General features: G+C 39.0%; 2 protein-coding genes across 3 annotated transcripts in view; one reads left to right on the top strand and one right to left on the bottom strand.

Annotated features, from left to right (window-relative positions):
• Positions 1-1,268: 1,268 nt before the first annotated feature.
• LOC149111186 (uncharacterized) lies at positions 1,269-6,115 on the top strand. The gene is made up of 2 exons (XM_089292398.1): positions 1,269-2,525; positions 6,014-6,115. Exons 1-2 carry the CDS (start codon positions 1,269-1,271, stop codon positions 6,113-6,115), a joined length of 1,359 nt encoding a protein of 452 aa, XP_089148524.1.
• A 780-nt stretch (positions 6,116-6,895) lies between these two features.
• The window catches only part of LOC110065273 (uncharacterized), a 59,480-nt gene continuing 41,058 nt past the window's right edge, over positions 6,896-25,317 (bottom strand). For both annotated transcript variants that reach the window (XM_089292002.1, XM_089292003.1), the window contains exons 18-38: positions 24,031-24,221; positions 23,164-23,220; positions 21,533-21,599; positions 20,423-20,613; positions 20,158-20,214; positions 19,917-19,983; positions 18,748-18,983; positions 17,875-17,931; positions 17,157-17,223; positions 16,333-16,538; positions 15,598-15,654; positions 14,419-14,494; positions 13,707-13,854; positions 13,106-13,326; positions 11,406-11,590; positions 10,883-10,981; positions 9,744-9,974; positions 9,261-9,475; positions 8,696-8,736; positions 8,408-8,504; positions 6,896-7,852 (exon numbers count right to left, since the gene is read on the bottom strand). In XM_089292002.1, the coding sequence (XP_089148128.1) occupies positions 7,375-7,852; positions 8,408-8,504; positions 8,696-8,736; positions 9,261-9,475; positions 9,744-9,974; positions 10,883-10,981; positions 11,406-11,590; positions 13,106-13,326; positions 13,707-13,854; positions 14,419-14,494; positions 15,598-15,654; positions 16,333-16,538; positions 17,157-17,223; positions 17,875-17,931; positions 18,748-18,983; positions 19,917-19,983; positions 20,158-20,214; positions 20,423-20,613; positions 21,533-21,599; positions 23,164-23,220; positions 24,031-24,221 (3,044 nt within the window). In that variant the 3' untranslated portion in view covers positions 6,896-7,374. The remainder of the gene's footprint in view (positions 7,853-8,407; positions 8,505-8,695; positions 8,737-9,260; positions 9,476-9,743; positions 9,975-10,882; positions 10,982-11,405; positions 11,591-13,105; positions 13,327-13,706; positions 13,855-14,418; positions 14,495-15,597; positions 15,655-16,332; positions 16,539-17,156; positions 17,224-17,874; positions 17,932-18,747; positions 18,984-19,916; positions 19,984-20,157; positions 20,215-20,422; positions 20,614-21,532; positions 21,600-23,163; positions 23,221-24,030; positions 24,222-25,317) is intronic.

Raw genomic sequence — 25,317 nt, 5'->3', positions numbered from 1 at the left:
AAAAGTGTGTTTACTTAATCGGGGCTCAGTTCGCTCGGAAAGGAAAAGAGATAAAAATAATCACTATGTCTTGACCAAGGAAGAGTCAATATATGCAATTAAAGTTGAGAAAGATTCACAGCGATGTAAACGTTTGTGTCGCAGGAAGCTGAAAAATGTATTTTCCGCCGGTCAGTGTAAAACGCAGACTGCAGACCGGGGGTAAAATGCAGACTGAGGGTAAAATAAAATATTAATAATAAAAAACGAGTCATAAGGATAAAATAATAGTGTTCGTAAAATGCCACGTCAGGACTCACGAAATGCACAAAGGCCTCACTCAGAAATTGAATTTTGTACACGTCGAGTTTTGGCATCTCTTCAAACAAAATGGTCATACTAACGATTATTTGACAACGCCGCCGACTGTCACCTTTCAGCGAATACCAATTCACAAACCTCTTGATATATTAAGTCGTAAACAGAGATTGAATGTCTTCCACAAACTAGGCTCGATGCCTACAAGTTTAGCTTGCCCTGTTGTTGTGCTGTCGTGTTTTGCTTGCCCTGTGTTCCGAACAATTCCAAGGCCATTTGAAGCAACTAAGACCCGCGGTGATTTGAACGTTATTAACCCTTTGTCGATGAAAACAGGATGAAGGAATTGCGCTATAAGAGTTGGTCGGTCCCAGACCTGATCGCGTAAACAAAATTGTACGCGTCTTTATTTGATCCGGATTTGATCATTGTGTTTTTTATTATTAATATTTTATTTTACCCTCAGTCTGCATTTTACCCCTGGTCTGCAGTCTGCAGTCTGCATTTTACACTCAGTCTGCATTTTATCCCCGGTCTGCAGTCTGCATTTTACACTGACCGATTTTCCGCTGGTATGAAGTTGATACAGTTCGTTAGCAGTGTATGTTTTTCGTGTTTTGTTGGAGCACGCCGTTAGCGCTTGTCTCCAGGGATTTTGTGATTGGTTGGTGTTTAGTATTTAAGGCTTCAATAGTTGCTAGATTCCTCTCGCTCGCGTTCTCCACTCTGGCGTTTATTTCATTTCCCACCTACTCGCCCGGTCCAACCTGTTTCCCTGTTTTCATTTTATTTTTCCATTATTTTGGGCCGTTCAGAATATGCTTCAAGTGCCGGTCGCCGCTACCGTTGCAACCGTCCAGGACACTGAACGAAGGACTGCAGAGTCCCGTTGCCTGTCACCTGAAACATGAGCGGCGTCTATTATTCGAGTAGTGCCCCAATTGTTAGACCCGGAGCAGGAGGTCTTACTGATGGAAGCTCAAAGTGACGGAGGTGATAACGTTTTGTTTGCACAACTCTCGGAGGTACAAGAAGCTTGTAAGTTTGAAGAATCTAGTGGGTCAGCTTTGTCGCAAGTCAAGGGTAGTCTGAGAAGACACGTAGAGTTTTGGCGCAGCATAGGTGCCCCTAGATATATATTATCAGTTATATGCGAGGGTTACCGTTTGCCTTTTCAGCAAACTCCCGCTGGGTTTACCTTCCGAAATAATAGATCAGCTTTGGATCATTCAGAGTTTGTTAATGAAGCCATTTTGGAGCTTTTACATTCAGGTAGGGTTATGGAACTAAATAGCCCTCCTGATGTTGTTAATCCTTTGAGTGTGTCCATCCAGCCCAACGGTAAAAAGAGGCTAATTCTTGATCTCCGTTACATCAACAATTATCTTATTAAGCGTAGAGTCAAGTGCGAAGATTGTAAGATTGCCTTATCCTATTTCCAAAAGGGTTCTTTTATGACAACTGTTGATCTTAAAAGCGGTTACCATCATATTGAAATTCATCCAGATCATCTGAGGTTTTTGGGGTTTGCATGGAAGTTTCCAGGGGAAGCTTCCATACGATATTTTGTGTTTACAGTTCATCCTTTTGCTCTGTCTTCTGCACCTTCCATTTCTACAAAATGTCTTAAGCCGCTTGAGAAGTATTGGAGGTTCAACGGTGTTAATACTGCTTTATTTCTTGATGATGGCTGGTTGATACATTCCGACCGTGACACCTATGCAGTCCTAGCTACTAATATTTGGTCTGATTTAAGGAAATCAGGGTTTATCACCAATGATGAGAAGTCTCAATGCTGTCCGAGTCAAGTTCTCGAATGGTTGGGGATTATATGGAACACCATTAACGGAACTATTACTATATTTGAGCGACGGGAGAGTAGTATCGCTAAATCTGTCGATAAGATTCTCTTAAGTGATCGTTTGGTATCGGCATGGGAGTTGGCCTCACTCGTGGGTAGGATTATTTCTGGTGGGGCGGTTTTTGGTAATATTTCCAGACTCATGACGCGGTATTGCTCAATTTCAGTTGCCTCGGCCCAGGAATGGAACTCCAAGTTTTATCTTGATCAATATTGTGTTAGAGAACGGTATTTTTGGGAGTCTAATTTGAAGCGACTGAATTGTAGGGTAGTGGCGGATTCTCCGTATAGAATGTCTAATTATGTAATATATTCGGATGCAAGCGCCACAGGGTGTGGTGCTCACCTAGATATTAATGGCGAGCAGGTTTGTAATGCGCAATGGGATTTAGAAGAGCGTAGAAAAAGTCCTACATGGAGGGAGTTATCTACCATATTGTTCACTTTACATTCATTTTTACCCTTACTTATAGGCTCTTCTGTGAAGTGGTTTTCTGATAGTGTATGTAAAATCATACAAGTAGGAAGTATGAGAAGTAATTTACATGCTATTGCGCTGAGATTTTTCAGTTCTGTGCCAATAATGGTATAGAGTTAGAGGTCCACTGGATCCCTCGCACTGAAATTGAGAGAGCCGATTATATTAGCCGAATCAGTGATTTAGATGATTGGCAGATTTCAGCCGATTGTTTCATGTCTTTAGAGGAAAGCTGGGGGTTCATTCAGTGGATTGTTTTGCTAGTTATTATAATAAGAAGGTTGGCAAGTTTTTTTCTAGATTTTGGAACCCAGGTTGTAGCGGGGTGGATTTTTTCGCGCAAAGTTTGGAAGGCGAAAATTGCCTTGTTGTCCCTCCTGTAAGCCTGATTGCTAAAGCTATTCATTATTTGCACGTTTCTAAGGCCATTGCCACTATAGTCGTGCCCTTTTGGCCGTCGTCATATTTCTGGCCCATTATTTCTAGAAAATTTTCTAGATTTGTAGTAGATAGTAAGTGTTTTGGTGCTACCGCTTTAGAGCAAGGGCGTAACACCAATTCGTTTTTGGGTAGTGTTAGGTTCACTGGGTTCATCTTGGCTGTTTGTATGAAGTTTTCTTAAGTCCCTATAGCTTTATCTACATGGGACGCTTGTCCATGTATTTTTCAGTGGAGAAGAGGCACTGGCCTGATTTGGTGTTATTACAATGTTTTTTTGTGGATAAGAAGCACTGGCCTGAGTTTGGCATTGTCACAATGTTTTTTTGTGGATAGAGGCACTGGCCTGCATTGGTATTATTACAATGTTTTTGTGTAGGCGCTTGCCGTTTTGTCGTGTTCGAGCAGAAATATTTTTGCAGCATGTGAATGTTTTCAGTGGCGGTCCATATTTTCTGTTATTTCTTTTGTTTTCTCGTCACAGATGTTTCTCTCACACCACGGTTGGAGGTGCATACAGGTTAGTGTAAAGCCAGGCCTAGGAGAGCTTATTTCGACTTAACTGAAGTCTAAAGCAGATTCTACAACGAAGAGATATAAGAAAGAGATTTTGAAGTTTATTGAATATTGTAATTTTTCCTGGGTTCGGCCGGTGCCTCCTTTTCCTGTTACGTTTATAGTTCCTTATCTTTTTAAGGTTTATAAGAGTTCTAGCTCATATGCCTCTTTCTTTCGTTATGACTCACGCAGCTCTTAAGTGGTTTCACTCGTTCGGTCCAAGTAACAGCGCCAATCCGTTGGATAGTTCTATTTGTCATAATTTGTTGGAGGCTGCTACGCGTGATAAGCCAGTTAGTGTTAAAAAGGCGCCTATATCCGCTGAGATTATTAAGAGTATTATTGATATGTTTGCTGTTCCTTCTGCTAATCTTAAGGACATACGCGTTGCTTGTATCTGCTCGTTAGGCTTTGCGGGGTTTTTTCGTTATGATGAACTTAGTAACATCGCGCCCGCGCATCTTGAATTTTTTCCTGATCATCTTAGAGTGTTTGTTCCCAGGGCTAAAAATGACATTTATCGCGAAGGTAATTATGTTTATATTAAGAGGTTAGCTAGCGTGTATTGCCCGGTTGCACTTTTAGAAAGGTATATTTCCATGTGTAATATTGAATTTTCCAGTTCAGTTGCTCTTTTCCGTCCGGTAAGATTATTTAAGTCCACCAATTCTTACAAGTTATATGGAGTTAAATTATCATATACCAGATGTAGGGAAATCTTTAAAGAGAGCTTTAAGGAAATAGGGGTGGATCATAAATTGTACGGTCTTCATAGTTTAAGGTCTGGTGGAGCCACCTCTGCCGTCAGTTATAATCCTAATCTTTCAGAAAGAGTACTCAAGCTTCACGGACGGTGAAAGTCCGATACTGCAAAAGATATGTATATTCTTGAAGATGTTTCTAAGCGTTTACAAGTAACTAGCCAGCTTGCCTGAGCATCCAACCATCAATTTATTGTATGTATTTATCTATGTTTTTAAGAGGAAAATAATTTACGTTCGTTTGAGCGTAGCGAATTAGAACGTAAGTGTGAATTTTCGGGTTCTCGCGGAGTGAATCTGAGCTTCCCGCACGATTACCGTTTTTCGTGGTTTTCCGCCGTTATATTAAATATTTCAAAAAGCTAACTTGATTTCCTTTAGTCACTTACTTAGGCCTTCAAACTGACAAAGTCTGTGCGAAATCGATTTTTTGACCGTGGCCACATTTTTTGAATTTTCGTTGATTTTTAGGGACATTCACTTTTAATTATCTATATCTTAGATCTATGATGCACTTTTTTCAAATTAGCCTTTCTCCCGTATTATTTCTAGTTGTTAGATGGCAAACGTTTTCAAATTGCTTGTGTGACTATGTACGCATTGCGTATCTATATTAAATGACCTGTATTCCCTTGCGCATGAGTATAGGCTACTTGGAGCCTCTTGTTAATTAACAATTATTCACCAATGTTCACTGACCCTGAAAGGAATAGTTGTTTTAGTATAAATTTCAGAGGTGAATATCAAGGACTACAAAATAACGGACTAAAACATAAAAACACAGACGCAGTTGTTTATGTGCATATACACGTTTGCAGCCATAGTTTTAATAATAAGCTTACATGTACATCGATTGTAAATCAATTTACTCACCGAGGTCGGCAGTAAAGCAAACGAGCGAAACACTTCGAAAAAAAATTCATCCGCTACCTTTGTTTTATCGTCGTTGACTTCTTTCACAGTTGTCATCGACGCCTAAAAATGCGTAGCTTTAGTTTAAAGAAAAATAAACTTCGGTCAATCGATCTGGCCTGCTGGCGATCGACGCAACCACTGCGTTTGCGATTCTCAAAAGCCTTGAATAAGAGTTCTTGAAAATATTTTTGGTCCAAGGGCGACAGCAGTCATTTTGAAAATTCTCCATGCTTTCAAATATCCTGGACTTGGAGTGATGTCTTTTGAATAAATGAAAACTTCATTCAGCAACTGTCCACCATGTTTACTTGCCGAGATGGCAAAGATGGCGAGATAAGTAACCAAGGTCCAGCGGGATGAATATAACGTCACATGATGAGCTTTTCGACCAATCAGAATGTCCAATTCTTATATTCACCTCTGGAAATTATACTAACAGCACTTATTTCTTTGAGTAATTAACAGTACTTATTTCCTTTCAAACAAATGGAAACAATGGTTTCAGTTGTTGCCATTCGATCTTGAAATAGTTCTTGAGTCTGTCAGTTTGCGAGTCATTCCGTTAGTCAGTCCTACTCAGAGAGTCGGTCGGTCAGTCACTAGTCAGTATTTCAGTCAGTCCGTTGGTTAGTTAGTTCGGTTTGATAAGTCAGATTGTACAGGTCAAGGTGAATAATTTCTATCTTTTGTTATCTTTATTGACAGCTTTTGGCTTTTACGAAACTCACGTCTGCAAAAGGATCTGAATGTGACAACTTCCGACCAACCACACCGCTGAACGGTCGAGAAGTGGAAGCCAATTTCTGATCATGGTGTCGTGGTCGTTTCTCATTTCTTTATAAGGCCATTTAGAAAATGTGGTCGACAATGCTTGAGCTTGATTGGTGTGCAAATGCATTGTGTATCTCCACAAGATTGCCTTTTCGGATTTTCTGATGAATTACTCCAAAAAGGAGACGGCTTTCGCTAATGTAGGTCTTGATTCTTCTCGCAGAATGTCATAGATAAAAGAAGGTCACTGATGGACAAGTGGAGGGGAAAAACGTTTTTGAGAAATCCTCTCAGCATGAACACCGCATCGAAAGTGAAGATGTTAAAGTCATCATACTGATGCAACTGGACTGGAACAACAATAGCACCTTTGCACGACCCGGTCACGTGATACCAAATCAGCCATGTAGGGACCCAAGTTACACAGTGGGGCTTCCAAAACAGAGCAACCCTCACCAGTGAAGCTTGACATTCTTTTGCTTTGGATGTCCCACTGTGTAATTTGCGTCCCATCATGGCTGATTTTGTACCACGTGACCGGGTCGTGCAAAGGGCCTATTGAAAGAATCAGTTACTTATTTGAAGTTCCACATATATTTTTAAACGGGATAGTTTTTAAAGATTTGATTAAAATATGTTACTACTGGCCTTAAAAACTATCAAGTTTTTAACCATGCCTGGCCACAAACCAAATATTTTAAGTTTTTAAAGAATTGATCCATAGTTTCGTTTGAAGCGTTTTCAGAGTTCCCTTTGTCTCCAGAAACCGTGTTCCATGATGTTGATGTAGAGCAGCATGAAATCAGTCATAAATGATTTTCTTCTTTAAAATAATTTAATTGAGGAATAAGATTAATAAACGTGAGTACAAAATGAATCGAATAGACAGTTAATGCATACAAAGTGTAAATTGTTTAAACATCGATAAGACATGAAACGCTTTATGCATCTTTTTGTAGTCTAGCTATAGTTCGTCTCATGTGAAGTTTGACGTTTGCCCTGGGTCTTAAATAACCCCTAAATCAACCATCCCATATAGAAATACAAAAGCCATCGATCGCAAAGCTGCAACATAACTATGAAAAGAAGCAAGGGCCTTCTATAAGTAATAAATGCTGCCGAGACTAGTTAGATTTGAAAGTGACTTTGACTTCTCCACCTGTACGTAATAAGACACAATAAACCAAAATAAACTATAAAGCAGTTACTGCATGGTTTGTATATTTTTAGCAGCTATCGTGGGTTCTGTATCCTCAGCCGAACTGAAGGGCTGAACCTTCATTATTAGTTGTCAATTAGAGCTCAAGCCCTCTACTTCCCGGGCGGTATAGAGCCATTTCAATGGCGTCAATATTCACTTTTACGTCTTTAAGATCACGAAAATCTTCACCACGGAAAGCACTGTTATGAAACTCAATCTTATTCACACCAAGAGAGTCAATATCGCCGTTCATCTCTGGACCGGGTTTTGGCAATGGAACTATTTCATTCTTGTTGGAATCTTTTGTGGGTTTGTGTTCTCCTACGCTAATATCATCACTTTCGTCCTTTAACAGCTCGTCACTTTCTTTGTCAGACAGTTCATCATCTGCAGATTCCTCATTTAAACTGTTGAAGGAAGGCACATTATAATAATCCCTGGATTCGTCTAAAACGCTGAAATCCAAATACGGATTGTCCTTCTGCATCATCTCCTCCAGTCTCTCTCGTATTTGGGTGAAGTTTGGTCTGTCATCTGGGTTTTCCATCCAGCAATCCGTCATCATACTGAACCTAATAAAATGTCGATGCATGCTTATTGGTCAATGTGTAAAAACTTTACATATATGCAGACTGAAATAGCTGACATGTAGACATGCAGACTGAAATTGCTGTGAATCTGTTTTTCTTGTCTTTTTTTTTTATGGACGAATGAACAGATGACAAAAACGAACAAATTTCTTTAGGCATGAGAGTCCTGGTCTATTTTATCAGAAACGTTGTTTCTTTGAAATATTTATTCTGTGTATGCTTTCTTTTATTAGACACCCCTAAAGTTATTATTGTTCGCTAGCTATGATAGCTTTCATGCTAATGTAATTATTTCCTTCACTATTTCATACTAATGGTACCTTTTTCACAATTTATTAGTCATGGAGACCAGTACCTCCACGTATCTTTGGAGGCCTTCCTGAATAATTTCCCCAAAAAAGTTTTCCATTCCTTTTTTTCACAGCAAAGTTAGCGTGGGATCAGTAGGTTGCTAAGTGACTTTCCCGACGATATATTTCGTTCATTAGGACAAACAATAACTGCATTCTATCATTATCAAAATAGGATCTTACTTACATTTCATCATTACAAATATCTGGTTTTTCCATTCGATAACCCCCCTTTAGGAGGCGAAGTAACTCTCTGTTGTTTATTGTAGGGTACGGAGTTCCGCCTGAATGAAAGAGAGCTCCAAATTACACATCTATTTCAAAAATTAACAACACATTTCAAAAACGCTACTACATTGAGTCAATTTCTGGTTTCATGGAAGCTGAATTGCAAGACGCGTTACTGGTCAAAAAAATGCTACAATAATGATATTGAACTTCGCATGTTTCATAAGTTAGGTAATGGAAACCTTACCTAGTGTGACCAGCTCCCACAAAACAACGCCAAAAGCCCACCTGATTGAATAAAGTAACAAAAAGTGCAATGTTAGTCGTCGTTTAAAAAGAAAAAGCACTAGACAGCTGTTAAAACAAGAGGGACACGCGACGAATCTGTTTCCTGAAACTAGTCCTATGATCTGTTCTTCAGCCGATTTCTTGCTGGCTGGTTACCTCAGCGGGAGTGTTGCCATTTCTCGTTGACTTTGCCTGCTGCGCACAGCAGGTGAAGATATGGCCTTGGCCGCAACCATTTGGACATATGTCCTCTCCCTTCCGCTATCAAAGATGAGATATGGCCCTGGAACTACTCCCCCAAAAGACTTAAATATGTCTGCCGGCTAGTAAATGTCTACAGGGAAATTTCTTTAGAAATAGACGTTCAGGAATTAAATTTTAGCTGGGGAAGATGGAATAAAATATTGTAAGCAATTCGAAAAATTGTTTTTCAAATGCTTATTTGTTGGCTAAATTGTAGCCAGAATGACTTCTGACAAATTTGCACCTTGTGTGCCCCCTGAAAACAACATTTTCCTACTTACACGTCGCTTTGAGCTGTGAAAGTTTGATCAAAGATGGCCTCGATTGACATCCATTTTAATGGAAGTTTTCTGTTTCTCTTTGCATGGTAAACTTTCTCTTCATACACGTGGCGAGTCAGGCCAAAATCCGCCACTTTTGCGATCTTGTGTTCACCAACGAGAACGTTTCGGGCTGCTAAATCACGGTGCACGAAGCCTTTCCTCGCTAGGTACTCCTGTGAACGCATTTTAATAATCAGAACAATTTGTAAAGTAAGGGAGAGAAAAATCGACAACATGAGGACGAACAACGTCAACAGGAGAGTTGTATAAAGGTAAAACATAAGAAAATAATTAAACAGCCAGAGCTAATTGTAAACTCTTTGAATGTTTGTTTAAAGTTAAAATCTGGGAATTCGGTTTTGTTTTTGGAACACTCCGTTCTCTACACGGGATTGTAATGTCTAAAGATAGTAACACAACAATTCAAAGCAATAGCCTCACCATTCCTTCGCTAATCTGCCAAGCAAACGCCATAAGATCTCCTGGAGTAAGGGTCTCCTCGCCTTCATCTTCCTCGTCATCAGCTTCATCTTCTTTGGACATTCCTTTATTGTGCATTCCAGCTTCTTCCTCCGTTTTTGAAGACTGGGTAAATGATAGAATCTGAATATTTCCATTGTCACCTGCTTGTGCCTCAGGGCTGTTGACATAAATGCGGTCGCTTTTCGTGGCCTGATAACAGAAAAAAAAGCAAATGTTAGTTTCATGCTTAACCAACCTTCACACATTTCTTTTAATAACGGAGCTCCCACAGGCGGAGCACCATAAGCACAGGGACAGAACCACATGCATGCATAGAAATAAAAAACATGCATCTCTTTTTTCATGGTTAACATAGTTAGCGGCAAGGATCGCGGGCGCTTTCGCCCTACGACGACGACAACGACTACGTCGTGCAACATGGCGACCATACTCGATCTTTGATTTTGGACACCCGAGTTATGGTCAATTGACAGTTGTCAAAGTAAGGTACCCGCTGACCAGTATCAGGTGACCATTTCTTTGGCTCACCCTTAGAGCTCACCGAAATTGCGTGAATTTTTTGCTGACCGTTTCTCAGGCACTGGTTCCCGATTAAGCGAATTAACCCCTGAAACCACACGCCGAATAATTACATGCTCAAAATCGATCAGTTGCTGAGTTTCTTGCCCAGGAAAAACGAATGTTTGTTTCCTTTATGGTCAAGTTACTGTAATGAGGAGCTCCGCTTTTAGGCTTGGCTAAATCTATATATTAGCCTGCGATTTGATGTCGCCTCGTCACTCATCGCATCTTTTCACAGCTTACTTCTCTTCAAGTACTAAAATTTAGAGCCAGCCGGTTCCATTTGTTCAGATTGTGATAATGGACGTGAGACAAGAAACCTAAATTGGGAAACCAGAAATTTTCCAAATCATGCAGAAACAAATATTAATCGACATCGCAAATCATCATGCTTAAAAGTGGAGTTTGGTTAGCCGAAGAAAACAAACAGAAGCGTGTGAAAATACGTTTTGAATCCTATAAAATTATCTCGAAGATAAGTTCTAAAATCGTATTTTGTCAGTAGGAATATTTTTGAACATGTAATATGCTTATACCTGTATTGATATTCCTCCAGCCTTTCCATCAATAACATATGTTTCACAGTAGGTCGAACGGTAAGGCCCACGTGACTCATCACCAAGGTATTCTTTTACCTTATGATTGAAAGAAAAAGAAATCGTATAAATGCCAGAATCAGTATTGTTCCTGTCCTTAGTTGCCAAATAAAGGTACTTCAGATCAGAACTTCAGATAACTTTCCTTAAAGTGCATGTCAAGATGCGCAGTTACTCAGGAGCCTGACATGATTCCAACTTTCCAAAACAGTCATGACAAGTGTGTGATGTACTATGAGGTTTCTTTAAACCAGGAATGTGGAGATGCAGCAGTAAGCAGGATGTTCTTCTCTGTAAGATTTCCGTTCATTAAAACCTTAACATTGTATCAAGATCCTTTTTTAACTTTTAGAATTCTCCTTTTTACTAACCCATAAATTGGGACCCTCAAGGAGCCTTCCACAAATGTTAACGGGGTTGGTCAAATAACTTAAGATATTTGATATACGTGTGTTACTTTTACCTTTCCTCGCCTTTTTCGGAGATAATGTAAAAGATCACCATACGGAATATATTCAACCAGTAAGAACATTGGTTCTTCCACAGTACAACATCCCAGCATGTTAACAATATTCTTGTGTGATCCCACAGCTTTCATGAGTTGAATTTCCTCAAGAAATTCTCTTCTTTGATCACCGTCTGCCATATCTAAAAACGAAATACAGCACACGTAAATACACATAAATAGTATATAGACATCAAATTGATACTCTCAGATTTATCTGGCTAGTATCTATGGTCACCCAACCCGAGAGAGAATTGACACTTGTTGTTAAATGGGTTTTGAACATGTAATAAAAAAATGAAAGTCACCCAGTTTCGTCAAGGCAAGAAGCTAGAACAGGAATTAAGATCATTTAGTATTTAGAACTAATCAGAAAAAGCGGTTCTACTTGAGGAGAGTCTTGTCAATTAGTAAACTAGATCCAGTTAGTCCAGTCCATGTGTTGTCAATATTGTCAAGGCTTTCAAAGGTTAAGACTGATCGGAATGAATTACGGCTATTCTAGTCCAGTCCATGTGTTGTCAATATTGTCAAGGCTTTCAAAGGTTAAGACTGATCGGAATGAATTACGGCTATTCTACCGACGAAAACTATTGCGACTAGCAAAAAATAACTCTTTTACTTTAAACACTCTTGCTGAATTTGTCCAGAGCAGTAAAATCATCTTACAGTGTAGCTGTATAAGAACGATTTTTTTTTTTCTGTCGAAGGCACGAATTTGTTTGTCAATGGAAAGATCATAACTCTTAATTTCAACAGATCTCTACTGAAGCAATTTTGCTCTTTCCACAGCAAAGGCCAATTGTAGATCGTGCATTATCCTGCCGAACCATACTAGATAAGATTACTTTTTAACCCTATGGCTGCTTATGCAAATATCAAATTTCGTGGTAAAATGCCAATGGAAACTATAGGGGTGGGGTGACCAGCCTGGTCTTACAACACAGATGAAACAATTACAATCTTTTCAAAATCGCTTTGCGAAGAAGATCGTTAAGTCGAAAATGTCATCAGCAGAGGCTCTGACGTCGTTGCGGTGGGTGTCTTTACATGCGAGGCGGTTCGGTCATCGGTGTTGTGTTGTGCAAGATGCAATGAAAGGTAGCATCCCCGAACATTTCGGTGTATTCAGATCCACAATGAACCAACAACACAGTTATAATACCCGAAATGGCTACATGCCCAAAGTCAGTAGGCCAAGAACGGAATGGGGAAAAAGCAAAACATATTATAAAGCCATTAACGACTGGGCCACACTACCAAGTGCTTTAAAGAAACTGATGCCGAAAACTATTTTTAAATACAAACTGAAACAGTTTTTATTGAACCATTTTAACCTTAGTTAGTAGTATTTTAATTCTTGTTTTAGTTTTTAATCTTAGTTAGCTTACCGCATAGGTTTTCGTCCTTTTTATTGTATTTTAGATTTTAATGTATTTTAAAGGTTTAACCTTTATTTTCTCAGAGGACCCTCCTGAAAACCACCTTATGGTGATTGGAGGCCTCCTCTTAAAATATTATGTATTATTTTATTATTATTATTATTATTATTATTATTATTATTATTATTATTAACATAAAATTACTTGAAATGAATTCATGTTGATCATCTCGAGCCGGATTATGAGGTTACCGAAATAATTCACAATACAACCCACCGTGTAGCATTTTCACCGCCACTGTGAATCCGCCAGTCTGCTTGATTGTGTTTTTACGAATCGACTTCATTGGAGGCATCATGGACATTTTCCGTGAGGGCGTAGAAAGTTCTTTGAGGATTCCCTTGTATACCTTACCAAACGCCCCTTCTCCGAGCTCTTCCTCCAGGGTCACCAGGTCACCATCTACTTCCCAATGATCAATCATTAGCGCGTTTTTGCTGTAGAAAACAATGCATACATTTGCATTTAAGTCCTGAACGTACTAATGATTTAGGCAAAAACCGCTCATAATGCTCTGTTTCATTTCTTAGTTCAAATGGGCTGTGTTGACATACGGATAACTTTTGTCACTTTAAATCGTCGGAGGTGGAGGTTCTGCCACTTTGTAAAAAACAAATAGCTCAGGAGAACTTTTGTCTCCTTATAACTCGTCCCTCTATATAGTGTAAGCAGCAAAGATAAACGGAGAAATATATCGTCGGGGATTTTAAGGTCAATTATAGACGTAATTCAAGTATTACTTTGACAAATTCAATTTAATTTGAGATTAATCTTGGAGTCCTCAAGTGTATCAATGGTATCATTATAAGCACCCTACCCTGAGACACGCCCTGCCTTCTTCTGTCTTTGCTTCTCTCTGTAGCACCATAAACTCACACATATGACAATCAGAACAGCTAACAAGACTCCTACAACAAGCACAGCTAACTCTGCGGTGGACAGTGGATCAGCGAGAGGCTGGTTATCTAAGAAAAATGGCATGAACTGATCATAAATAAAATTAATCTGGTCGTGCATTGACTTAAAAAAGTACATCGCGTTTGCAATAATAGGAGCGTTTACCTTAATGCATGCAATGAATCTAAAACAGAAGTTCCCTATTGTTTGCATAGTAATCACTGTTCGAATTTTGATGTAGCGAATTTTGTACTTCTACCTAAGCATCACACATCTGTTATTTTAGAATAGAACTCGTACTGCATTTAATGTCTCCCGATTCAGTCGCATATTTCCGTTGTTTCTAATAACAGTATAAAATGCCACGTTTTCATTTTTACACTACATCTACTTCACGAAGCTTTTAAAGTAAAAAATGTCTGTCAAACATATTTTCCACAGAAACATATTGTTCCGTGAACATAATCCTTCACTTCAAACAGTCCTTGTACTGTATGCCTTCAAGCAAAGTCACTATTTGGTTGCTATAGCTTCTATAAGCAAATTATAAACATTCAGATTTCGAGGTGAATCGAACATGAATAAAGTTATGTATTTACACAACAGGGGGATATTATATAAATAATGCTAACCAGTTTCAAGTTTCCAGACGAGCGAGATCTTGGCATCTGCACCCAAAACCTCAGGCACAACAAACACTGGCGTAACCTTAAAATGTAAAGGGATTTGCATCGATCAGTTCTCTTATAATCAAGCAAGATTTAAATTTATTTTGAGCATTTTGTGAAAACTATATCGTTGCGAACGTTACAGAAGGTGAATTATTGCGCTGATCGTCCAAGCGAGTCCACACTCATTTTTAAGGCTGGGAAATTCGACTGAAGCACTAATTCATGATATCCTAGAGCGGACTGAGGGTTTTGCTAGCGCCAAAATGATGTGGCAGTAATAATTTGTGTAATTCAGTCATTTTCGAAGAATTTAGAATTAATCTTTTCTGGGCGGAAATTTTAAAATTGCGTTATTAAAACTCAATATATCAAGGGACTTCGATACCCTTTTTAGCCTTTTCGTGAAAAAAATAGATACACTTATGACCGCTTAAAAAAATGGAGACTAGGAGACTCGTAAAATTCGACTAAAATTTTGCGAGACCTAGAGTTGCTGAAGGACAACTCTTCACATCTCAATAGAAGTTATAGTCCACAACTAGATTTTCCCCGATTCTTATTGGTTTAACTAAGTCACGTGACGCGATAGTGTTCATTCGCGGAAAGACACTATTATCCCATAGTGTCCGTCCGGGGAAAATACACGGATGGATAGTGGAAAATTTTCCGTAAACAAGCTGGCTTATAGAAAATAAACAATTGAAATTGCATTAAGTGTTTTTTGTCTGTTTTCTTTTTCAAATTTTACTTCTAAGAAGGTTGAAAATAATTTAATATGATTTTTGAACTGACATGTGGAAGAAAATTTAGTGGTGAACAATAAAGACAATGTAGTGTTAGCTCGTGTTTATGTCTCGGAACTATCAGTTTGATAGTAGCCCCTTTGAAATTTGATGTTATTAAATTAATACTAGCATATTTGCTCTCGAAGCGTCGCTTCTCGGGCAAATATTTGTTTCAAGAACATCAAATTTCCGTGGGGCAACTATCAGCCGATAGTGCCTCGACAGAAACACTTAATTGTTTGAAATAGTTACCCGCGCTGTTTCAAGGATTGAATGCGCCATAACAGATACTTTCAATTCAGTATGTGGTAAATTAAGTGAAAAAAAATGCTTGTTTGTGTTGATGATAAATCACCTGGAATTCAACTCCATCAGCTCGACTGATTTCATCGATTGTAGCATTTGTACCAGTCTAAAAAGAAGGATGCTGAGCGGTTACTTTTAAAAAGTAAACATTTATAACCTAGGAGAGATTAACTTGTCTGTTCCGTCAATTAACCATTGAATTATTGGTAGATATATACCATAGTATACATTTGTCTGGTTTCTAACGTGTTTCAAAAGACTGCGTTCGAAAACCGTCTAAAGAAACAGCCTTCATGCCAAAGGAAATCTCTTCATAATGTCTGGGGATTAATGTAACCATACGCATTGATACAGCTGTAGAACATGTGGGCTGCCTGCGAAACTGGTGTCCACCTAATCATACAAATCAAGACAGCATTTGAGCCTCGTGGCTTATCATCACAAAATTTCTCTCCGGTTTCAATCATGAGGGTTCAGTGCCCAGACCAAGAACAGAAAACAGTAATTATAACTTATCATATGGCTTGCGTTTGTCTAACACGCGCTCTGATTGGCTAATACTAATTCTCCCCTAACGCCTTCGGACCGATTATGCACCTGCAAAAGCGAAGCAGAAAGCCATATAATAAAAAACTTATTTACCTCGAACGTTCGGTATTTACGGGAAAATCTCAAATCTCGGCTTTGCCGTACTGACGGCAAGGTCTCGGTCAGAGTTTCTCCCGTGAAGACCTCACTCTCGGTTAATAAGCAGTTAATAATGAATTTCAATCATTATCCTTACGGTTGTGATTTCGGTGTTCAGAGCAGTTCCTCTTCTCCCGCGCTGTGAAGAATCTGTTGGTAACACTTTGTACTTGTAATATTTCACGTCACTGTGAGTGAAATTTGGTTTTTGCCAGCTCACTGTTGTTCGAAAAGTGTCATTAAAAGTCGGTACAAGAAAATCATATACCAAATCATTGACCTGGACAAGCTCCTCTGCTGGTTCTATTGGGAAAAAAATAATAACAAACGTGTTATGTTTGTCAGCTTTCGAAATGTTTTAAGGACAATTAGTGAAAAATGGTAAAAACTTGAACTCTTGATAGTGGCCAGAAATATGGCAAAGTAACCCTGTAAAACTCCACGTTGTATTTCCTCACCTTCCGCTTCAGAGTTTCACAGCGACACATCCTAAGCCTCAATATGCGTTTGTACTCACCACATCTCTAAGCTTCGCTTCAGAATTCTATGAACTTACGAACTTTCCTCGCGAACTTCGCAAAATGAACATACTGAGTTAACAGAAAACAGTAAAGTCAAAAATACTTGTTCAAAAACTGTCACGTGCACGCGAGACTTGTTACATTTGTCTATCCGGGTGATGTTCTCTTCAACTCTTTCAACTGTTCGAATTCACTTGCCAACAAGCGCTCTAAACATTTTCGGTCGGCACGCACACAAAAGACACGTCTGAGCCATTTTTGGAGGTGTGCAAAATATAAAAAAAGTCATAAAATTTCAAAAGCCTAACAAAAACATCATAATCGTTAATTGAAGTGAAGCTATTCAAACAATTATTTTCAAGATTTTAAGTAGATTGCTGGTAAAAGTTCAAATACTTACGAGGCGCGGTTACTCGCTCCTCTGCGACTTTTCCTGTTATGTGTATATTGCTGAAGATAGGAGTAATCTGACAAAAGTAAATTAACACTTATTAATGACTTATTCTGCGGGCAAAACAGTTAATTTTGTTCCCTGAGAAGTCCAATGCTTCCTGTCGAGAAGCTTAGCAGAACATTAAGATAAACTGGTTTCCCTGAGGACCAGTCAGTCCACTGAGTTCTTTGGTACATGAACGTCACACCACGAACGTAGTAGATCCGACGATGGTTGTCGGTCAATATCCAATAACGGTGTAATGTTCATACCCTCTCACTTCATATATTTTGTGATGTTACCCGCTCAGTCTCGCTTTTGAAGGGAAATAGTTTAATTATAAGACCTCGACGGGGTTAACGGAAACGCTTTTGGGGAGAAATGGAAACTAGACCGATACAATATTAGATCATGTTACTAATGTTTAACAAGAAGACGAGAATCAAACTCTCAGCAACTGACGAGAAATTAAATAAATCAAGTTATTTCTCGCCAAGGTATTAGCCTCTTTGGGAAATCAAAGCTTTTGAAATTTAGATTTAAGCTTTCACTAACTACATGTGAGAACATTTAAAATCTATCTACAGGTAGAAATGAAGATCGTAAAATTTACTTGAGAAAACGGCATTACCTGACAGTCATGTAAGGAAAATTGTAACCTATAAATAAATGTATAATCTTTTACCTTCACAGTGACGGCTTCACGAGGAAATATCCCGGATATTTGCAATAACGTTTGGTTCTACAGGCAAGAGGTTGTACAGTTAGCAAAGATTGTAACGAACAGATAGTATTTGAAGTTGCCGTAACGCGAACAATAAATAAATTCCCCAGTTAATAGAGAGATTAAGCATGACGTTACGTCAAACGGCAAACGGCGAAAATGAAACTTTTGCCGTCTGTCTTCAGCTGTCTATACAGTAGAGTGAAAATATTTGTTTTTGCGGTGAATAGTAGGGGACATTTTTCTACTTTTGTGTGATTTAGTTAAGGATTAGAAGAAAAGAACGCAAATTCAGATGTAATCTTTGCCGTTTGCCGTCTGCCGTAAACGTCATGCTTAAACTCTCTAATGAGTCAATCAACCCCTATTCCAATAGGGTTGGACGCATTTTTCTGTTACTCATACGGGACCTTTTTTCTCGTGGTTTTCCGAGGAAATAGCGCCTGGGGCTGCACGGGTCATATGAAAAGAGCCCTTGGGCCCAGGTCAAACCTCGAACTTCACATGAGACGAACTAAACTAAGCGAATTAAGTTCATGATAAGTTCGACGTTTGACTCAACTGAAGCAGATGGATACAACGAAAACCCGGGGAGGAGGCACATACGCATTCCTTTACACAAACTGAGCAATATAATGTAACTTTCCCATTCCTAAACGCCTAAAATTCACTCCAAACGATGAAAAAAAAAAGAAGAAGAAGAAGAATGAGAATGAGGGAAAAAAGGACTGACCCACAATGGGCTAAACTTGCTCTGAAATTTTATATAGTCTATTTTGACCAGTACAAGATTTTCATTAACGGTTCATGATCCAATGACATAAGTTAACTTACCACTCCACTCTTGGAACATCCTGAACGATCAGTGTCTCTCACTAAACCGGGCGAGCAGGAAATCTGTTCTCTTGAATAACCGTCAAATTCGTAGGACATAGTATAGGAGTGCACGATGCTGTGCTTGAACGAGGGACTTTCCCAAGTGAAATTCACGCTGAATGTGTTGCTTTCTTGGTCTTCAACAAATGATCCCGAACGAAGGTTTCCTACCTGTATTTCCTTGTTTTCTGGACCTTTGAAGGAAAATAACAAAACGAAATGGTCATTAATGAGATAAGCGCAGCTTTAATACACTTGGAATTTAGTTTGATCCTATGCGCGTGCTCATTAATTATTTTTTTGTAGTGACCTATGCATCTTTACTGAGCAAATAAATCATGTGGTAATGTCAGTATCGCACGCTCGCGCCCTAAGCAACAAATATAAGCATGTAAAGGGCTTTGTACCGGTTGCGTTAACTTCGTGTGCACTTTACGCTTTACTAAATTAAGCGGTCGGTGGCCCCCTCTTTTCTTTTCATAGATCATTCCTTTTACTGATTCTCTTCACTTCAACAAAGCAAATCTGCACATGATCGGATTTGGGCTCGAAGGTCCTTAATAATTCTAATGTCCAGTGTTCCGTGAAATGTGATGAGATGCAATGAAATATCATACTGTTTAAATTAAAATAACAGCAAACTACGAGCGCGGAAGAATGAATACATCCTTTTTTTGATCACTATAGCTTTATATGTATAAATTTGTAGTAAAAATAACTAAATAAATAAATTCACTAGTAGAAATGACAAGAAAGAACAAAGTCAGCATAACCGCTTCCAATGAAAGAAATTGAAAATGTAGTCTTTTCACATTAGCTTTAGATGTAAAAGAAAAGAACGTTTGAACTGTTATGTTTTCTTTTACCGATTACTTAAGACTTCATAAAACAAGTTTCATTTATACTTTTTTCGTTGTTGTGTTGATTTAAACGAATCGTGCTTTTAAAGTTTCCAGAAGAAGGAGAAGAAATCTTTAGATTCTATACCCAGCTTACTTAACTCGATCTCCTTTTTTTAACTGAAAAGCTCGTAGTCTTGACACTATTGTACTTACTCCGTGGCTCGTTCCTCATCGTGCCCCGCAGGACACTTATGGCCATAAATATAATACTGAACATTTACTTACTTGGTGGTTCAATAACCTTCTGCGATGGAATTCCTGTGACGACAGCTGCAACAAATTCTGGTGTTACCTTTGAAGAGAAATTGGATGCGATGAATTTAATAATAGATTTTTTTTCTTGTTTCATTTAGCAAAAGTACAAAAGCTAAGTCGAATTCTACAGCGGCATCGTCGTTGTAGCTCACAGCAACAACAACAACAACAACAACATGAAACAAAAACACAAACTGACAGTACTTCTTACCTCTACTTTTAAATTGTCTCCAGGTATCAAGTCTTGAACAGAAAAGAACGTCTCCACCTTGTTAAAAAATATATTTTATTATTTACTATATACGCTGTTTTAAACAAATTCAAGCAGTGTTCACGAAACACAAAAGAATATCTACAAAATATGGGAGAGTAAAAACAAATACTGATAAAGGGTATGTATGGGGTTGAGTGGATGGCGAAATCGAGATCGGCAAAATTTAATGATAGCTAAGAAATTTACTGTTTTTGTTATTTACCTTCTCCATTGTCCAGTCATTTACTCTATCTGGATTCCCGGTCCGTTGGTATTTTATGGCGTATGTGGTAACACTGCTTTCATTAAACTGAGGCTTCTGCCACGAGATTAAATAATCATATTTTTCCGAAGTGCTTGTGTTGAGTTTTGTGTAAGTCAAGTTCTGAACTATGACAGCGCTAGGATCAGGCTCTGAAATGAGAAAAGAAGACTTGGTGTTAGCATATATTGAAAGGTAAGAACCCGATTGTTTGTTTTCCATTTGTTAATGACGTGGGCGCCTAAGCGTTTCATTACTAAAATAAAAACTCTCGAATTGCATTATCCAATGATCCTGTTTTTAATAAAATAAAAAAAAAAAGATAGTTCTTACTCAGTAATATGTGGCTAGTCATCAATATTAACACGATTTCATCTCTCGGTAAATAACTATCTGCGTGACCGATCGTCTAAGCTACTGACTAAGCTACTGACTGAGTGACTAAGTGACTGAGTGACTGAGTGACTGAGCGACTGAGCGACTGAGTGACTGAGCGACTGAGTGACTGAGCGACTGAGTGACTGAGCGACTGAGTGACTGAGCGACTGAGTGACTGAGCGACTGAGTGACTGAGCGACTGAGTGACTGAGCGACTGAGTGACTGAGCGACTGAGTGACTGAGCGACTGAGTGACTGAGCGACTGAGTGACTGAGCGACTGAGTGACTGAGCGACTGAGTGACTGAGCGACTGAGTGACTGAGCGACTGAGTGACTGAGCGACTGAGTGACTGAGTGACTGCGATACTGACTGACTGACTGACTGACAAGCTGGCTGACATACTGACTGACTGACTCACTCACTAACTGACGGACTGATTGACTGACAGACTGACAGACTGACTGATTGACTGACTGACTGACTGACTAATTGACTGACCGATCGACAGACAGGCAGACAGACCGACCGAACGAACGACAGACAGACTGACAGACACATAGAGCGACCGACCGACCGACAGACAGACAGACAGATTGACTGATCGATGACTGGCTGACTGATGGACTGACCGATTGATCAGATGCACGAAAGAGAGACGCAGTGACGAATTGAAAGTTACTGGCATACTTACTTGGTGCAGTTGCCGATGCAGACTCCTCTAACCTCTTTATGTTTGGGTTGTCAAATTTTGGTGTAACCTGAGAAACCAAGACGAGATAGACTTGGGTGAAGCAGAATTGATCCAGAAATTATTAAGATCGCCAATGTCAACTTATTTTCAAACTTGAACAAAACCAAAATGCGTTATGAACCCAAATGGCAAAATATGAAAAAGAACAGTTAGTAATTGTAAGTAAATCGTTTTCTGGTGGATTCGCCAAAATTTAGCAGCGACAGCCGTTGCACTGATTGCTAAAATGTCTTCTTCTTGCAAGGTAGCAAACTTGCTGAGGACTCTTGCGATCTGGGAGGTGGACAGCGTACACCATCCCACGTTTGAGTAACCAATCAAAATGTGTAAAAACACTGTTATCTAAGCAGTAGAGCACTTTTTCCGTGGTTACATAGCATCATCTAAACACGAAGGGGGGTTCGGATAATTCGAGACAGTTATGCAAACCCGAGACGCAGTCAAGGGTGCATAGCTTTCGGGAATTCTCACAATCCCCCGAGTATTTAAATGAGGCCATGTAGACACGGAAAAGTACTCTATTGCTTTTATAAAATACGCGGGAATCTAAACTTCACAACCGTGTTTACATAGTCTCTTCTAAATACACCTACTGACAAATGAGAGAGCGCGTAGTATATCAATTATTTTATAAATACTAATCTAATAGAGTTGTTTAACAAATTTGGCTCACACTGGCAACTTACACTTAAGTACCGTGACCAGATTTCAAATAGAAACAAATACACGTGTCACCTGCTCTGTGATTTGTAGCTATTTGTACTGTTTGAGGCGGAAAAATCAAACTTCATTTAATACGAAGTAGAAAAAGTAGTACGCAACTGGTAAAGGGCCGGGCCCAAGCAACGTAACAGAAGTCTTGGTTGCATTGTTAATCAATGCCAAGTCTTAAGCGGCGTTCACACGGCAAACTAAAGTTGGCAAACTCGTGTTGGCAAACTCAAGTTGGTGTGTGTGAACGGCACCAAAACAGTCGGCAAACACGTTGGCAAACTGTTGGCGACAAATTGAACTTGCCTCTATTCTCGCCAACTTTTTCACCAACTTTTTCGGGTTGGTAAACTCGTATCAGACGTGTGAACGATTGGCAAACATGTGTTGTTGACTGTCCACCAATCAAAACACGGGCTCTTTTCAAGTGATTTGTCTGCGTGACACTTCACAAAATGGCGGACGCAATTCAAGATGAACATGAGGCCACTTTTGAATTTATCGAAGAGATTCATAATTGTCCGGCTGCGTGGGACGTTTCATCTGTAGTATACAGATACTAAAAACAAACAAAAGAAAATGGAGGAGCTAGCGGACAAACTGGGTTTTGTCCAAACCTTTCCTTTTCTCCACCGCTTTCTGTTTCTTTTCTTCTCTTCTTCTGTTTCACTGTTCTACGTGAGTGCCACTGCACTAAGTCGGCCATGATGCAAATTACCGTGTGTTGTGATTTGATGTGAGTTTGACGTGTGAAGGTACGAGTTTGCCAACTTTTTGAAGTTTGCCAACTTCAGTTTGCCGTGTGAAGGCCGCATAACGAAGGTATTCAAAATCCGCAAAAACTAAATAACTGAACTTACCTTAATTGTCACAAATTCCTGTGGCCTTATTCCTGATAAGTATGACTCCGGTGTCTTCTATATGCAAAAAGACGGAATACAATTAGAGTAGTTTCTGATGATTTTTCCCTGTACCCGGATGAAAGCACGGCGTTAAAGATGGATCAATTTAAGGTTAAGTTCTTGTTTTATTAAGAAAGGAAGGTTTGTTTTTTTCCAGAAGTAAGTCTCTATCATCGCTTTTTTGAATACGGCGTGGCCTAGTGTTAGGGCGCTTAATTTGTAATCCTGAGATCCCAGGTTCAAATTCTCCTCCCTCTCGCTGGATGGATTTGTGTTTGGTGGTCCCTTATTCAACCTCTCTATACACTTTGCAAACAGCCAACTGGCCCAGCTTCCACCACTAGACATTTTTTTCTAGTTTGTGCTCATGGTCAGTCTACGATATTTTTCTTGGTTTAGTTTCCCCAATTAGCTCAACAGTGCTAAATGATTATGACACTTCAATATAAAACAAATATTTGACGAGATCGAGCAAATATTTGTGATTTGTCAGTGGCCTGAGGTCTTGATTTTTACATGGCAACGGTATTGTGAAAAGCATGTTTTTGAAATTTTCAATTATTATTTTTTCTTTTTTTAATCCCCCGTTTTAGCTTTCTAGCAATGATTGTTACTTTTTTTGTAGAAAATTTAGTTTTCTTTATCGGTTTTAACTATTTGAGATTCAAATTATAAATCCAAGATGGCGTCTATTCGGATTTAATGACGTCATTTCTACGGGATACGACGTCATATTTTTATGTTATGGGTCTCGAATGAAGTATTTTTGGACTTGCTTGAGGCAACTGAGGGGCCTATTGTAATATGAATGACAAGTTATCATACCACATTTATCCGGACGGTTGGATTGCCAGAGGTGTATCCGGACAGTTCGTACACAACCTCGTAGGAACGCAAGGTAAAGTTAAAGGCAGGTCCGGTCCACGTGCAATGCACTGAGAATGTAGTGTTTCCTTTGCCACGTACAAACACTCCGAATTGTATGTTTTGAACCCTGATCTCGACGTCACGTGGCACTGAAAAAATACAGAAATTAATCAGTGGTTCTTTATGAGTGATTGTGGAGTTATTGCTCAGGGTTTTATTATTCGAAAGGGAATTGACGCTACTCAGTGATTACTAGTTTTTTTAATAGGGTAAAGTCATTAATTTTCGTATTAACCTACAAAATCACCTAATATTACCTTGAAAACGTGGAAAATGTCAAGCAATACTGTTCAATTCTTATACGCCACTCATCCCCGTCCCCCCACCCCGTTTCGAAAAGAACCTCTTGCATGGGTATAACCTGAAGTTTTAGCTTTTCCGAGACATAAAAACAATTATCTCGATGATAAAGCTCCACGCAGTAGGAAGGTGGATCTTTTAACATCATTTGGTGATATTTCAAATTACTCAGAAGAGAAAGTTCTCCCAATGCAGTATTCATGCGCAGACGCAAAATTTTACACGACTAAGTCCTTTCCAAATTAAGCCCAACAACAATTCCTTTTCATGATAAACGCCTCCAAAAAGAAGCCCTACCGAAAATACCTTATCCAGCAACTATAAAACCTTGAATGAAAATTTTAGCAGAAGGGCTGATTGCCAGAATTTGACGGTATATCCATATAGCAACAAAAGTTGTTAGATTGGAAAATACAAAAATGCATGCATAGTTTGAAGAGATTTTACTGGCAATTTCTCTTGATTATTATAGATGGAACTCGCTATCTCTTTCCTTATTGGTCGAAAGCGTACAGTGAAGTTTCGAAATCAGCGCCTTTGACATCATCTAGCTGCAGATTATACAATAATTATGTCAAGGACACTCATTTCCACCGATAATCATGTCATGTATGACCGCGGTGCATGATTTCTAAGGGTAAACATGTCAAGTTCGCGCGCTTTGTGTTGCTTGCCGTCAGTGAAGAAGCAAAAACGTGACTTCCAGTTTTTTTTTCGTTCAATGTATAATAAAGCAATTATTAGATTCGGTTTTTTTTTTTTGTATCCAGAATAATCAAGGTCTCTGTAAGGGTTACCAGCCTCAGCCTTCGGCTACCTCTTGATTATTCTGGATATCACAAAAAGCTCATCCAGTAATTGTTTAAAAACGACATCCAAGTTGAT

This window comes from Orbicella faveolata, unplaced genomic scaffold (assembly GCF_042242905.1).
Source record: "Orbicella faveolata isolate gen_17 unplaced genomic scaffold, um_ofav_v1 contig_24, whole genome shotgun sequence".
NCBI lineage: Eukaryota > Metazoa > Cnidaria > Anthozoa > Scleractinia > Merulinidae > Orbicella > Orbicella faveolata.
The sequence above is the reverse complement of the archived record's forward strand: the minus strand, read 5'-3'. Positions and strand labels throughout refer to the sequence as shown.

Bases quoted from the DNA above. Each gene is read 5' to 3' on its own strand.
- LOC149111186 (XM_089292398.1), top strand. From the start codon at position 1,269: ATGGAAGCTCAAAGTGACGGAGGTGATAACGTTTTGTTTGCACAACTC. The intron at 2,526-6,013 runs GTTTGTAATGCG...CTTTATTGACAG, and splicing joins TAGATATTAATGGCGAGCAG to CTTTTGGCTTTTACGAAACT.